General features: G+C 37.9%; 1 protein-coding gene across 15 annotated transcripts in view; it reads right to left on the bottom strand.

Annotated features, from left to right (window-relative positions):
- The window catches only part of ACACA (acetyl-CoA carboxylase alpha), a 284,702-nt gene that overhangs the window by 196,261 nt on the left and 72,212 nt on the right, over positions 1-16,229 (bottom strand). The window contains exon 1 of one of the 15 annotated variants that reach the window (XM_072779620.1): positions 1,216-2,945. The exons of the other annotated variants lie outside the window; for them this stretch is intronic. Coding sequence (XP_072635721.1) covers positions 1,216-1,268 — 53 coding nt within the window. The 5' untranslated portion in view covers positions 1,269-2,945. Of the gene's footprint in view, positions 1-1,215; positions 2,946-16,229 lie in introns of those variants that run through there. 15 annotated transcript variants of the gene reach the window in all.

Genomic DNA, 16,229 nt, shown 5'->3' with positions numbered 1-16,229 from the left:
GTAAGAAACAGAAGAGCCATTAAAGAAAAGAGAAGGGGATTCCCTATGACAGTTTAAATCAGAGAATGAACTGCTTCAGGAAGGATGTCCCCATGGAAACAGTAGACAGATCACCTTATATTCACCCACAGAAAACCAAAACTCGGTGTAATATGTATACGTATGTTTTGCTGATAAATGTGTGTGTATGTATATGTATGTTATATAGATATATAAAGTAAAACAATGTTATATATGTATGTTTATATATATATATATATCAAATGCTCTTTACTTATTCGACACTTAATGGAAGTTCTGCATGATTTTCCCCCAGAGTAGAAGAGGTCAAATGAAAAGGAAAGGATAATTGTTCTAAAAACAAATTTTGTCAACTCGGTGTTTATTGCTTATTTTCTATTTCCACAAAGGTCCAGTTTAATTTTCAGGTAATATTGTTTGGAATAAAAATTCTAGATTGCAAAAACAAGGAAATAAAAAAAGAAAATGGAGGCCTTGCTGACTGCTATTGAGGCCATCATTCAGCTCTTTCATGATAATCCTCTGATGGTGAGGCACAGACCTGCAGGAGGCTTGAAGAACGCCAAGAAGGCCTGACTCACTTCCTCCTCAGCCTCAAGTTCTACAGGCAGGAAGAAGATCCCAGGGTGAGAGAGTCTGGCCCCCTCAACAACCCCAGTCAGGCTGCCCACTATGACATTCAAGGGCAATGGTGGCAGGTACCTTCCCTGGCCCCAGAGACACATTTTAAAAAAGTTTTCTCCAAACTGCCTTCCACAGGGAGGTATCAATTCTTTTCATACTACACAGAATTGATATCTTCCTTTGCAGTAGGTGAAGAGACTTCACTCGAAAAATCAGCCCCAGTCAGTGAGCAAGTCTGACGTAGACTGAGTGAGATCCCTGAACGTGAGAACAGGACAGCAAGGTCTGTGCAGGGGTGTTAATTTTCAAGATAGCTACAACATCAACTATGTGCTTGGGTATGTTTGATTCAAATTCTGATTGTAAAAGAAAGGTTTAGAAATCCAGGAGCAATTATGAGAGTTTTTATTCCTTTCCTTCAAAATAAGTTTCTTAAAGATACAAAAAAAAAAAAAAAAAAAAAAAAAAAATCATCGAATCAAATTCCTCCTAAGTTCCAGGGCTTAGCTGTCAATACCTTACTGTTTTTTAAAGGTATATATTGCCCAAAGATGGCATACTAAAACTTACCTTTGAAGCATGTAATATCTCATCTCCTTAACTTCCTCTGCAGAACCCTCCATACCAAGATGGCAAAGGAATGGAAGATCTTTTTTCTTCTGGCTTCAGTCTTCTAAACACAAGCTGCAGTCTGTCCCCCTGTTGCAGGTGCTTAAAACCCAGGAGGACAAGAGATACCGTGCCTTCTGCCTACTTCTTGGCCCTGCTTCAGTCAGACTGGAGTATTCCTGATGGCTTCAAACTACAGTCTTTTTGTCTACTCCGTCCCCCATTTCCCTATTATCCCACCTTTCTTCCTTTTTGTATTTTCTCCCTCAATTGGGTTCACAAACAGAACTGGCTGATTTCCCCAGAGGACTAAGAGGTGAGGGGGAGAAATATAAAAGCTTGTATAACTAGAAGACCGATCTTAGCTCTGCATTACCCGCAGCAAACGTGTTTCAACAACAGTCACTTTCTTCTGACAGTCACCAGAGAAAAGCTCCATAGTCTCTCCTGGCTGCCAGGAGCACATGACAGGGAGGGCCTCAGGCAAAAAGAAGACAACTTTATAAGGACAACTAAGTCAAGAGAATAATGGGGTCATGAAATCCAGAGGGTAAGGAAAGCACACAGCCTAAGCAGGTAATTTCTGAGATCCAATCAAAACAAATAATACTGATTATCAGCCTGCGAGAAGAGAAAAAAGCAGGTCAAGTGGTAAAGAAAGCAAGTAGAAAGGACAGGACATGCCACTACTAAGGAACTTTTAATAAAGTGGGAGCCACAGTTCTAATTTTCAAGCCAAAGTAGTGATACATGAATGCAAAAACCTTTTTTAAAGCAACAATATCTGAGATTTTATTCTCCCAAATTTGAGAGTAAGAATGGAGCTGGGACAAACAGGATATAGAAAAGACGTGGATAAAATACATGAAAGGAAAAGGGGGGCCCAAACATTTTAGACATAAGAGGTCTAACCTAGATTAAGCAGGAAAGGAAAAACTCCGCCTAGAAAGGCTAGTGGGACATGTATATTGCTACAAAAGCAAATCTGCCAGCGACAGACAGATCTCTTAAATTAACAGTAGCTGAGTCAAAGTCCCACTTTAGCTTTTAATAAAATTGATGTTAATGCTATTGCTCCCTTGTAATGGGAAAAACTCCAACACAGAATCACAACTTCCTATGATAAGCCCTCAGAAGAATATAATTCTCTAAAGTCACTTGGTAACCTGATTCACGCACCACAGAAAAATTCTTTCCCACCAAAATGCTAGATAGAAATAGTTAATAATTTGATACCAACTATGCTAAGAACCTATTAATCTTCCAGAAAAACCCTCCCAAACAGAAGTATACAAATAAGCTGGAGCAGAGATAGAAATAAATGATCACATAGAAGAGATGATTGGGGCACCTGGGTGGCTCAGTTGGTTAAGTGTCTGCCTTCAGCTCAGGTCATGATCGCAGGATCTCCTGGGATCAAGCCCCACGTAGGGCTCCCTGCTGACAGAGAGCCTGCTTCTCCCTCTCCTCCCTACTCATGCTCTCTCTTGCTATCTCTCTCTCAAATAAATAAATAAAATCTTTAAAAAAGAGAGAGAGAGAAAGAAAGAAAAGACATGGTTAAGGCAAAGAAGCCCTGATACTAGGGAAATTCAAACAACTCAACCTGAAAAGATTCAATCAGGCCACTCAACATGACCACCATAAAAGAAAATATACGTCCTGGGCTGTTTTCTGGTCTGTACCACTTCACATCATTCCTTACATGCTATGCCAATGTCCGATAAAGTCAGTCTAGTTTACTTTTTCCTTTGAAGAAACAAGCTGATGCAGAGGAGCCGTCCTTATCTTTACGACTCTTCAGAATAATACGTCTCAAAAATAGAGCACTGAGGTCTTTGTTCAAAACAATTACAGTGACCACAGATGTATAACCAGTTTGATTTTACAGGCATCTCTAAGTGTCTCCAGATGTAGGCAGTTTCCAAAAGAGAATCACTCTCTGCCTTTGTTATATAAGGTCAACATCCAAAAACCATTTAAAGCCTGAGCATAGAATAAAGCAGGCTATTTTACATTTGATTGTATCAGAAAAACATTAAAAAGGTACACTGAATAATCGAGTTTGTGCTTCCTTTCACCAGGAGGATCTTCCTAAAACAACCAAACACTAACACAGCACACCCAGATCTAAAAACAAAGCTTGAATTTCTAATCTTTTATGGATGCTGCTCACAATCCTTCTGTAATATTAGAACACAAGAAATAAAAAGCCACATTCATTCCTCCAAATTAAGCATCCTCATTTTAATCTACCATGAATAGAGTGTCCAAAGTAGACACGTACCTGGCACAAAATCCAACTAGAAGCCCACAGTGATCCCAGCATTGTAACATGCCAAGCACCAAGGATGACGTAGCAGTTTATCCAGAAGACAGTGATGCATGAGCTGGCTGGATTGCAGCACAGTCTGAGTGATACTGCAGAACACACCGCGAGAGACCGTTTTACATTCGGGCTTTCCCAAGCAGAGAAATCTTGGATCAATGATAGTCCTCTTTTGAAAATCAACTTGCCGTATATAAAAAGGTTTAGTTATGGACTCTAAATTCTGTTCTTCTGATCTATATGCCTATCCTTGCAACATGCCACAGTGCCTTGAAAACTTTGGCTTTAGAGTAAGTTTGGAAATCAGGTAGTACAAGTCTTCCAACTTTGCTCTATTAGGTCCTCTGGGTTCTCATATAAATTTTAGGATCACCTTGTCAAACTCTAGAAAGGAAAAAAAAAACCAACAACCCTACTGGGACTTTGATATGGATTATGAGTTTACAGATCAATTTAGGAAAAAGAGCCGTCTTGACAATACTGACTTTTCCAATCCCTGAACATGGACTGTCTCTCCATTTATTTTTGTCTTTAGTTTCTCTCAGCAATGTTTTATATTATTTATTTATTTATTTGAAAGAGAGAGAGAGAGCATGAGCAGGAGGGGCAGAGGGAGAAGAGAGGCTCTCAAGTAGACTCCATGCTGAGCACCGAGCCTGATGTGGGGCTCTATCTTACAACCCCTGAGATCATGACCCAAGCCAAAATCAAGAGTCAGACACTTAACTGACTGAGCCACCCAAGTGCTCCTGTTTTATAATTTTTAATACTCAATTTTTACACTTATTTTGTTAAATGCATTCCTAAGTATTTTATTCTTTTTGATGCCATTATGAATGAAATTATTTTAATTTTGTTTTTTGCTCATTTATTGCTAACTAGTTTATACAAATACAATTGATTTTTGTATATAGCCTGTGATCTTGCTAAACTCATTTTGAAATTTAACAACTTTATTGATATAATTCAGTTTTTGTATATAGCCTGTGATCTTGCTAAACTCATTTTGAAATTTAACAACTTTATTGAGATATAATTCACACAGCATATATTTCAACCATTTAAAGTAGTAATTCAACGGTTTTTAATATTTTCAGTTATGAACCGTTATCACAAAATAAAATAGAACATTTCATTCTCCCCAAAAAGAAACCTCAAAGCAAGCAAGTAACAGTCACTCCATATTTCCCCCAACCCCTCACTATTCTAGGCTGACTAATCTACTTTCTGTCCTTAGAGATTCTGATTATTTCACACAAATGGAATGATATAATACATGGTCTTTTGTGACTGGCTTTTTTCACTTAGCATAATGCTTTTAGTGCTGTAGCAAGTATTCGTACTTAATTTCTTTTGATGGACAATTAATTTTCCATTGTATGGATATATCACATTCTGTTTATCCATTGATCAGTTGATGGATACCGGATTGCTTCCACTTTGTGGCATTAAGAATAATATTGCTGAGGACATCCATGCACATGTGCTTTCATGGGGAGTTGCAGGATCATACGGTAAATACTTAGTTTTATAAGAAATTTCCAGGGGTGCCTGGCTGGTTCAGCTGATAATAGAGCATGTAACTTGCAATCTCAGGGTTATTAAGTTCAAGTCCCAAGTTGGGTGTAGAGATTACTTTAAAAAAAAAAATCTTTAAAAAAAATTTTTTTCCAAATTATATTCCAGAGCGGTTGTTTCATTTTACATTTCCACCAACTATGTACAAATGATCCCATTTCTCCATACTCTTGCAAACATTTGACGTCGTCAACTATTTTTTATTTTAACCAACCTGATAGGTGTGTAGTAATTAATATCTCATTGTTATTTAATTTGCACTTTTCTAAGAGCTAATGACATTAAACATCTTTTCATGTTCTTATTTGCTATCTGTATATCCTCTTTGATGACATTTGTCTCTTTGTAATTTCTTTCTCCTTACTAAGGACTTTATTGATTCCCTGTTGTCATACTTTAAAAAAAATTCTTTAAACATGTTTTCCTTTGTTTGTTAGGTTTTGTTTTTTTTTTTTTTTTTTAGGATTTTATTTATTTATTCATGAGAGACACAGAGAGAGAGGCAGAGACAGGCAGAGGGAGAAGCAGGCTCCCTACAGGAAGCCCGATACAGGACTCAACCCCAGGACCCTGGGACCCCGGGATCATGCCGAGCCAAAGGCAGACAGACGCTCAACTGCTGAGCCACCCAGGTGTCCCTCCTTTGGTTCTTTAACACATTCACAATAGCTGTTTTTAAGATTTTGTCTGCTAAATCCAGCATCTAGGGAAACTTGGAGACAGTTTCTATGGACTTATTTTCCTAAATATGGGTCACATTACGTTACCTCTTTTCATGTCTCATGATTTTGTTGAAGACTCAATGTATTAAATAATTTATTGTAGCATGTCATGTCAAGATTCAGCTTTCTTTCACCTATGAAGGTTGTTTTGTTACTATTATTTCCTCTCTATGTCCCTTACTTCCTTGGCTTTAATAGTTTGCCTGGGCTAAATTTGTGAAATCTGTCTACCCCTAAGTGTTAAGCCACGATGTCTCAGTTAATTTTCTTTTTATTGCTTGTTTTTATGTTGAAACCTGTCTTCTAGGGTTTAGCTTAGATGTCTCCCAGTGATTAAGCAGGGGTTATGTTTAAATACCTGAAGCCAGTATGGCTTCTATACTCTGTTCATGTGTCTGTGTGTGGGGTAGGATGGCACATTCACAGTTCGGGACATTTCAAGTCTGCTCTGGATTTACTTCCTATCAGGCCTTGTCATGTCTACTCTGCATGCACGCAACCTCAGCCAGCAATATGCTGTTCCAACTACAAACACACCTCAATCTAGTAGAACCATTGGCCCACCGACCAAGCCAATGCCAAGATAATAATTTCCACTGACAAGAGCAATGGTCGTGGGTGTCATCTACTACCCAAAGTGAGTAAGCTCCCTTCAACCTCAGCATCAAAACTGGCAATCTGATGGATGGTTTACCTCCATTGGCAAAATCTCCACACCAACCCAGGCTGAGGGGAGGGAATGGGAACAGGCCTAGGGAAGAACACCACAAACTCCTACTGTTCTTACTGAAATTTAGCAGTTTTTTAAACAATCTTTTCTCAGATTGCTGTATGCCTTTTGGTTGATTTCAAGGGTGCTGAAATGGTTTTGTCAAGACTTACTGTTGCTTTTTGGGTTATGAATTTATTGACCCTTACTCAGCTATAGTTGGAAATCCTGTTTTACTTACTTTTTGAGATATAACTTCATATAATAAAGAGCAAAAATATTAAGCATACACTCAATCTTACATATGTATATAACCACATAACCAACCACTCCATTAAGACACAGAATATTTCCAGAGTCTCTGAAGGCTCCCTTGCATTCCTTTTCCAGTCAACACTATTCTTTTTCTTTTTTTTTTTTTAAGATTTTTATTTATTCATGAGAGACACAGAGACAGAAAGAGAGAGAGAGAGGGGCAGAGACACAGGCAGAGGGAGAAGCAGGCTCCATGCAGGGAGCCCGACATCGGACTCAATCCTGGGTCTCCAGGATCAGGCCCTGGGCTGAAAGCAGCTCTAAACCACTGAGCCATCCGGGCTGCCCAGTAAACACTATTCTTAATTCATTACTACAAATCAGTTTTACCTATTCTTGAACTTCATAAATATAATGCCATTCTGAATGTATTTCATCACTACATTGTGTGACTATTTCATAAATCATCTACTGATGGATATTTGAGTTGTTTGTGACTCTTGACCACATTCATCCTTGTATTTGGTTTTTGGTGAACAAATGCTTTCATTTCTTTTGAGTAAATACCCAGGAGTAGACTTGCTTGTTGACAGAGTATGTGTATGTTTAACTTTAAAAGATACTACCAGATAGTCTTCTAAAGTAGTTGGGCCAATTTACACTCCCACCAGCAATGTAGGAGTTCCATGAACCCCACATCCTTGTGAATGCTTAATACTGTGAGTCCTTAATTTTTTCTTTTTTCTTTTTTTTTTTTTTTTTATTTATGATAGTCATACAGAGAGAGAGAGAGAGGCAGAGACATAGGCAGAGGGAGAAGCAGGCTCCATGCACCGGGAGCCTGACGTGGGATTCGATCCTGGGTCTCCAGGATCGCGCCCTGGGCCAAAGGCAGGCGCCAAACCGCTGCGCCACCCAGGGATCCCTGTGAGTCCTTTAATAATAAGCTTTTTAATTGGAGTGGTATTTAATTCATTGGAATTTTAAGTCACAAATCCCCGATGACCAAGAATATTGAACACTGTTAATAAGTTTACTTTATATTTGGATATCTTCTTTTGTAAAGTTCAAGTCTTTTCCCCATATTTCTAATGGGTTGAAATGTCTTTATAAGACACTGAAACATCAAGGAAACTAACAACAAGACAAAAAAGCAACCTACTGAATGGGAGAAGATATTGCAAATGATGTATTTGGTGAGGGTTAATAGCCACAATATATTAAGAACCCATACAAGGGATGCCTGGGTGGCTCAGCAGTTGAGCAGCTGGCCCAGGGCATGATCCCGGGGTCCAGGATCGAGTCCCACATCGGGCTCCTTGCAGGGAGTCTGCTTCTCCCTCGGCCTGTGTCTCTGTCTCTCTTTCTCTGTGTCTCTCATGAATAAATAAATAAAATCTCTTAAAAAAAAAAATACAACTCAATACCAAAAAACCCCAAGATCCAATTAAAAAATGGGAAGAGGATGTGAATAGACATTTTTCCAAAGACATCCAGATGGCCAACAGACAAATGAAAAGACTCTCAACATCACTAATCATCCAGGAAATGCAAATCAAAAAACCACAATGAGATTATCACCTGACATCTGTTAGAATGGCTTTTATTAAAAAGACAAGAAATAATAAATGTTGACAAGGATGCAGAGAAAAGGGAGCCCTTGTGCACTATTGGGAGGTATGGAAAATGGAAAAAAAATATGGAGGCTTCTCAAAATACTAAAAATAGATTTTAAAAAAATTTTTAATTAAAAATAGATCTACCATACCATCAGCAATTCCACCTCCGGTATTTCCCTCAAGAAAACAAAAACACTAATTTGGTAAGACATACACACTCCTATGTTCATTGCAGCATTATTTACAGTAAGATAAGGAAACCTTAAGTATCCATCAATACATGAATGTAAAGAAGATGTGGCATACATAGACAATGGATATTACTCAGCTAAAAAACAGAATGAAATCTTGCCAATTGCAATGACATGGACAGACCTAGCAGGTATCATGGTAAGTAAAATAAGAGAAACCACAAATATCTTATGATTTCACTATATGTGGAATCTAAGAAACAAAACAAACAAAACAGAAACAAACTCATAAATGCAGAAAACAAACTGGTGGTTGCCAGAGGCGAAGAGAGTGGGGGGAAAGGGCAAAATAAGTGCAAGGGGATTAAGAAGTACAAACTTACAGTTACAAAATAAATAAGTCACATGGATGTATTGGGAATATAGTCAATAATCTATAATTACTTTGTATGATGATAGATGGTAACTAGACTTGTGATCATGTATATAAACACTGAATCACTATGTTGCACATGTGAAACTAATATAATATTGTATGCCAACTGTATTTCCATTAAAAAGAAGACACTGAAATATCTTTTTCTTATTGATTTATAAGATTCTGGTAGCAAGATATTTTATTCCTTTCTTACCAAATGACAGAACAAGTAGGGGGAAGAAAGGTCAAAGATACTGAGGAACAACACAACTGAAAAACTCAACCTACGTATATAGAATTCTGTAACCAATAACTGCAAAACACACATCCTTTGCAAATGCTATGAAACTTTATTAAAACTGACCATATAGCTGGTTCAGTCAGTGTAGCATGTGACAGAGAGTCATGAATTCAAGCCTCATGTTGAGCATAGAGCTTACTTAAAAACAAATATAAATAAATACAACAGAAATTGATTTTTAAAAAAATTTGACCATACCCATTTGATCCCGGGACTCTGGGATCACGTCCTGGACCAAAGGTAGCATTAAACCGCTGAGCCACCCAGGCTGCCCTAAATAAATAAAATCTTAAAAAAAAAAAAAAAAAAATCATCACATCATGGGGTGCCTGGGTGGCTCAAGTCAGTTAAGCATTTGCCTTTGGCTCAGGTCATGATTCAGGGTCCTGGGATTGAGCTCTGAGTCACACTCTTTGCTCAGGGGAAGCCTGCTTCTCCCTCTCCCCCTGGCACTCTTCCAGCTTGTGCTTTCTCTCTCTCTCAAGTGAGTAAAATTATAAAGGAAGGAAGGAAGGAAGGAAGGAAGGAAGGAAGGAAGGAAGGAAGGAAGGAAGGAAGGAAGGAAGGAAGGAAGGAAGGAGAAAAAGAAAAAGAAAAAGAAAAAGAAAAAGAAAAAGAAAAAGAAAAAAAAAGAAAAAGAAAAAGAAAAAGAAGAAAAGAGAGAAAGAAAGAAATCAGGAAGGAAGGAAGGAAGGAAGGAAGGAAGGAAGGAAGGAAGGAAGGAAGGAAGAAAAAAAAAGAGAGAAAACAGTAACCCAGTATCAGCAATGATGAAGAGGAAACTCACTACAAATCCTAAAACGTTAAAAAGAAATGAGTATGTTATTATAAAGTTTACGTCAATAAATTTGAAAATTGATTCAAATGATAAATCCTTTGAAAAATAATTTTCTATTCCACCCAACAAGAAACAGAAAATCCAAATAATCCTAAATCTACTAAAAAGATTGAATATATATGCATAATTTAAGATACTATTACTTTTTGTGACTGCCCCTAGCCAATCTTTATATTTCTCCCATGTATTCAACAAGTATCTATTGAGTGCCTACTATGTGCTATAGAAAGTGCTGGGTATGCAACTGCAAACAAAACATGTATGATCTCTGCCCTCACATTGGTTACAGTGTAATAGATACAAGCAATCAAATAAATATGCTAAAGAAAATATTAAAATTGCAGTAAGTCCTTTGAAAGAAAAACAAAAAGATTATGAATAATAATAGCAGGCCTCTCTGAGGAAGTGAGATTTAATCTGAAACCTTTAAAAAAAAAAAAAAGGCCTCAAGTACTTACTGAGAGAGTAAACGAGAATCCAGGCAGAAGGACAAGCATGTGTGGTCCTCAGGGAGGAAAGACAAGCACACTACAGGAATTGAAAGGCCAGATGACTGAAGCACTGTCAACACATGGAAGCTGACAGAAGTCAGTTCATTCAGGACCCCCATAATCCAGTTAAGAATTTAGTATCTTGGGGATCCCTGGGTGGCGCAGCGGTTTGGCGCCTGCCTTTGGCCCAGGGCGCGATCCTGGAGACCCGGGATCGAATCCCACGTCGGGCTCCCGGTGCATGGAGCCTGCTTCTCCCTCTGCCTGTGTCTCTGCCTCTCTCTCTCTATCTGTGTGTGACTATCATAAATAAATAAAAATTAAAAAAAAAAAAAAAAAAAAAGAATTTAGTATCTTATGCTAAGTGCCACAACAGAAAATCAGGAGACAGAGAATAAAGTGACCATTCTAGTAGTAGCCCAAACAAGAGTTGATAGGCTAAAACTTAACTAAGGTGATGGCAACTGAATGTATTGAAATATTGGAGACAGAAATCAATAGAACTGAAGCACAATTCCCCAGGCTTATGACTTAAGCAGAGTGACCCAAGGCAATATTTTTAAGTAAGATGTAGAAGATTATAGAATGATCGAATTTATTGAAGATAAGAGAGATATCTAGAGTTCAGGTCCAGGGACGCGCCTGGCTGGCTCAGTCAGTAGAGCATACAATTCTTGATCTCAGCGTCATGAGTTCAAGCCCTACATTGGGTGTATAGCTTCCTTTAAAAGAAAACAGTTTAGATCTATTCACATTCAAGTGAAGACTTCACATAAATAGCTGAATGTAACAATTCAGCTCAGATGACAGATATGGGATGGATATCACAAACAATGGCAGTCACTGGCATATACACAATAGCAAAGGGATGAGATTATTATAGGAAGACAATGTATACCAAGTAAAAGAAAAAGAAGGTCCAAGGCCAAGCAGGACTAATTGTTGGAAATAACATGAAAAAGGAAGAGCTTGCAAAGATTAGAGAGTACCAGGGACATAGGAGGAAAGATATATATTTTTTAAGATTTTATTTATTCATGAGAGACACAAAGAGAAGGCAGAAACATAGGCAGGGAGAAGCAGGCTTCTCGCAGGGAGCCCAATGTGGGACTTGATTCTGGAACTCCATGGTTCATGCCCTAAGCTGAAGGCAGACGCTCAACCGCTGAGCCACCCAGGTGTCCCAGGAGGAAAGATTTTTAAAAAGCATGATTTTCAGGAGAAAAGAGAAGGGTGTGCTTCAAGGAAAAAGTAATCACCTGTACAGAGCTACCAAGAGGCCTGAAAGGATGAGAGCTAAGAAGCACCCACTGAATTCAGTAATACAATAGTCACTGGTGATTTTTCATGTAAGCAGTTTCAAGAGCAGAGTACACAATAGTGCAGCTTGAAAAAGGAATGGGAGACGACCAAGTAGGAGCTCTTCTGAAAATCTTGACCATGACATGGGGCAGACAATTAGGGTAGTAATCCAAAAGGAGTGTGGCTATCAAAGAAAGATTTTATAAAAACAGGAGTCATTAGAGCATGCCTGAATGCCAATGGGAATGACTTAGTAGAAAAAGGGATTTTAAAATATAAAGAGGGTCCAAGTCCCTGCTCTGCTGTGTCGGGTACACTTGGACCCAAGCTCGAGCTTGTAAATAAACCCTCGTGTGTTTGCATTGGAAAAAAATAAATAAAATAAGAATAAGAATAAGAATAAGAATAAGAATAAGAATAAAAATAAAAATAAAAATAAAAATAAAAATAAAAATAAAAATAAAAATAAAAATAAAAATAAAAATAAAAATAAATAAAATAAAATAAAATATAAAGAGGAGGAGGATGACCAAAGGAAGAAGTCCTTGTTACATGAAGGAAAAATAAGAATAATACAGATACAAGTAAATTTGAAATTAGGTGTTGGAAGGAAGAATTTCTGGTGTGATAGTTTCTATTTTCTCAATGAAATATGACGCAAAGTTACAAACTCAAAGTGTGTCTAGAAAACACTTAAGGGCGTCCTACAGCTTAAGGACAATGAAGAAAGAATGCAATTGCTGTTGTGAAAAATGCATGGCCAAATAACCAGAAGAGAAAAACAAAATAGAGGAAAGAATAAGAAAAGCTTCACAGCACACAGACTATATTCGAGAAGGATCCTTAAAAGTGATGACCTAAAAGGATGAGTGGAATTTCAATAGTCAGGGGAAGGGCATTCTAATAAGAAAACAGCAGAGAACGACAAGAGAAAAATCCTCCTATCCCCTCAAGTAGCTGCCCTATTTCCTTCCTTGCCGTCAACTTCTTAAAAGGGTACATAATGTCAACACTACTACTCCTCCACCATTTATTCCCTAACTTAATCTCTTGCCAATTTACTAAAGCTGTTCACCCCAAGATCCTTCTATGTATTAACTCTAGTGCTTTTTCTCAGTTTTTTTTTTCTCTATTACAGTTCTATTCAACACTGTATGATGCATCTTCCCCCTTAAAATTATGTTTTCCTTGGTTTTCTTGGGTGCTCCTTCGATCTCATTGATCATTTCCTGTCTCCTTTTCTCCCCTCCTTCCATTTAAAGGTAGATTTATCCGTAAGATTTTCCCTTCTATGTTTATAGTCCCCTTCACAGTGATATAATGTACTTGCACAACTTTAATTTCAATGCAACAAACTTTTATTAAGCATATGCTATATGCCAGACACTATTCTAAACTCTGAGAAAGTTGTTCTCAGATCAGGTTTCATTATCAGATTCACCTGGAGAGTATTAGCATGTAGACTGCTGAGCTCCATGACTGTAAGTTAAGCAGTCTGGCACAGGGCTTACAAACGCTGTATTTTAAAGCTCCACAGATGATTCTGTCGCACAGCCATATCTAAATACTGTTTTCCACTTTATGTATGTCTTAGTATGACAGGCAAGATGCTTAATGATCTCAACTCTATCTTACCCGCCTCTTCTTCCATGATACTAAATACCCTGTCTCCCTTACATTCCAGTAATACTCCGTGACTCATAATTGCCCAAACATGCTAGTTGTCTCAGTTTGGTACCTTTGCATAGGTTGTCAACCCTACCATCACTAGTGTTCCTGCTATAAATATATTTATCTCTGTTGCTTGCCCGTTTTCTGTTCATTCCTTTGAAACTCAGTTCAAACAAATCTGAGACACTATTAACCGTTATAGATCTCAACAAGCCCACCATAATAATGATGAAAGCTCTTGTATTGGGAATGTTAAGAACCTGACATAATATTTGGCTAGACAATATTATATCCTATTGGTAAAAAGGACCCATTGAAATAATGCTGAGATGATGAGTTTACCTTTCAGAAAGATTCCAATGGCCATATGGAGCTATACTCACAGGGAAAAGAGATTGGAGTAGAACTAAAATACTCTTGCCATAACCCAAACGTAATAAAAGCAAGAACAATGGCAGTGGCAATGCAAAGAAGGGAATGGATTCAAGAATTACTGGGGTAGGGGAACCTGGGTGGTTCAATCGGTTAAGCATCTACCTTTGGCTCAGGTCACGATCCCAAAGTCCTGGGATCAAACCCCATATTGGGCTCCCTGCTTGGCGGGAGTTTGCTTCTCCCTCTCCCTCTGCCTCTGCCCCTCCTTCCTACTTGTTCTTTCCCACTCTCAAATAAATAAAATCTTAAAAAAAAAAAAAGCATACCTAATTAGGTGTGAGGGGTGGAGGAAAGGGGAATCTCACATAATAACCAGATTTCTGACTTGGGAGACCAGAGAAATTAATTAAGGCAGTACTATTAATTAAGGTAGATCACAAGACAGGATGCAGCCTAAGAGAAGAGGGCTACAGCCCGGAAGCTTTGCAGAAAATCAACAATTAAGGGGCATCTGAAAAAAGCCAAGCCTATTCAAGCACCTGAGAAGGAAGGGTCAGAGGGAGAATTGAGAGACACTTAATAAAACATGAGTAGTTTCAAGAATGAGTGAAATGTCAACACTGTCAAATTCTGCCCATGAGGAGGTCACTGGTGAGTTTTCTATGTGTAGTTTCAAAGAAGTGGTAGAAGCAGAAGACAACCACAATAGGGTAAGAAGGAAATGGAACTACCAGGTGACAGTAGCAGACTGAGCATTCATGTATTACTGTTCTCTGCCAAATATCACACAAAAATGACAATAAAAAAAAGAGGCATAAAGATGTAAGAACAAAGAAAATCAAAGAGAAGTCCCTAACAGGTAACACTTGTCAAAAAATTACAGAAAACAAAAAAAATTAAAATTAAAAAAAATAATAATAAAAAAAAAATTACAGAAAACAGAAAATGGATGGTCAAGAAGTAACTGCCTCAGAGACCAAAGAGCCTATTGTAGGGAAAGCCACTTAGAAACAAGCATGTGGGCAGCCCAGGTGGCTCAGTGGTTTAGCGCCGCCTTCTGCCTGGGGTGTAATCCTGGAGACCCAGGATCGAGTTCCACATTGGGCACCCTGCGTGGAGCCTGCTTCTCCCTCTGCCTGTGTCTCCGCCTCTCTCTCTCTCTGAATAAATAAGTAAACAAAATCGTAAAAAAAAAAAAAGGAAAGAAACAAGCATGATTCCATTCTAACACTATGGACAAACTCAGGAATTAAAATCGTCCAGTAGATCTCTCTTAGAAAGGGTGGAGACACAGCTGAAAACCAAATAAAATCTGTAGTTTACCTAAAAGTATTATATCCATGTTAACTACTTCATTTTAATAAATACAGGTTTGCTAGATAAAATACGGGATGCTCATTTAATTTTTGCATTTCAGGGAAACAATTTTTTATGGAAGTAGGTCTAATGCAGTATTTGTAGTATTTAATTTTTTATACAAATAATTATTTGTTGTTTATCTGAAATTCAAAATTAACTGGGCAATCAAAATTAACTTTTTATTTGCTATATCTGACAACTCCAGATAAATGTACTATGGTTATGGAAAATATTAATAGGGGAAGGTGAGTGAAGGATACACAGGAACTCTGTACTGTCTTTTTAACTCTTCTGTAAATTTAAAATGATTTCAAAATAAAAAGCTAAAAAAGATGCTTATAAAGATTGTTAATGACGTGAGAAAAAGCTGTTATATGAAAAAAAGCATATAACAGAGCTGTCTATTCATTAGGATATCGCTTATTATGTTTTTCTTAGAAATCACCCAAATTACTACTCCTAAGAGCTTCTTGTGTGTCTATCCCAATTATTTTATTTTTGTAAGATTTTATTTATTTATTCATGAGAGACACACAGATCGAGAGAGGCAGAGACACGGGCAGAGGGAGAAGCAGGCTCCATGCAGGGAGCCCAATGTGGGACTCAATCCGGGACTCCAGGATCACGCCCTGGGCTAAAGGCAGGCGCTTCACCGCTGAGCCATGCAGGCATCCTTTTATGTATGTGTTTTTTAATGAAATGTATCCTTATGGGGTAAAAATCACCAAAAAGAAACATCAGAATTTTTTTTAAAAGATTTTATTTATTCATGAGAGACACACAGAGAGAGGCAGAGACATAGGCAGAGGGAGAAGCA

Source organism: Canis lupus, chromosome 16 (genome assembly GCF_048164855.1).
Source record: "Canis lupus baileyi chromosome 16, mCanLup2.hap1, whole genome shotgun sequence".
NCBI lineage: Eukaryota > Metazoa > Chordata > Mammalia > Carnivora > Canidae > Canis > Canis lupus.
The sequence above is the reverse complement of the archived record's forward strand: the minus strand, read 5'-3'. Positions and strand labels throughout refer to the sequence as shown.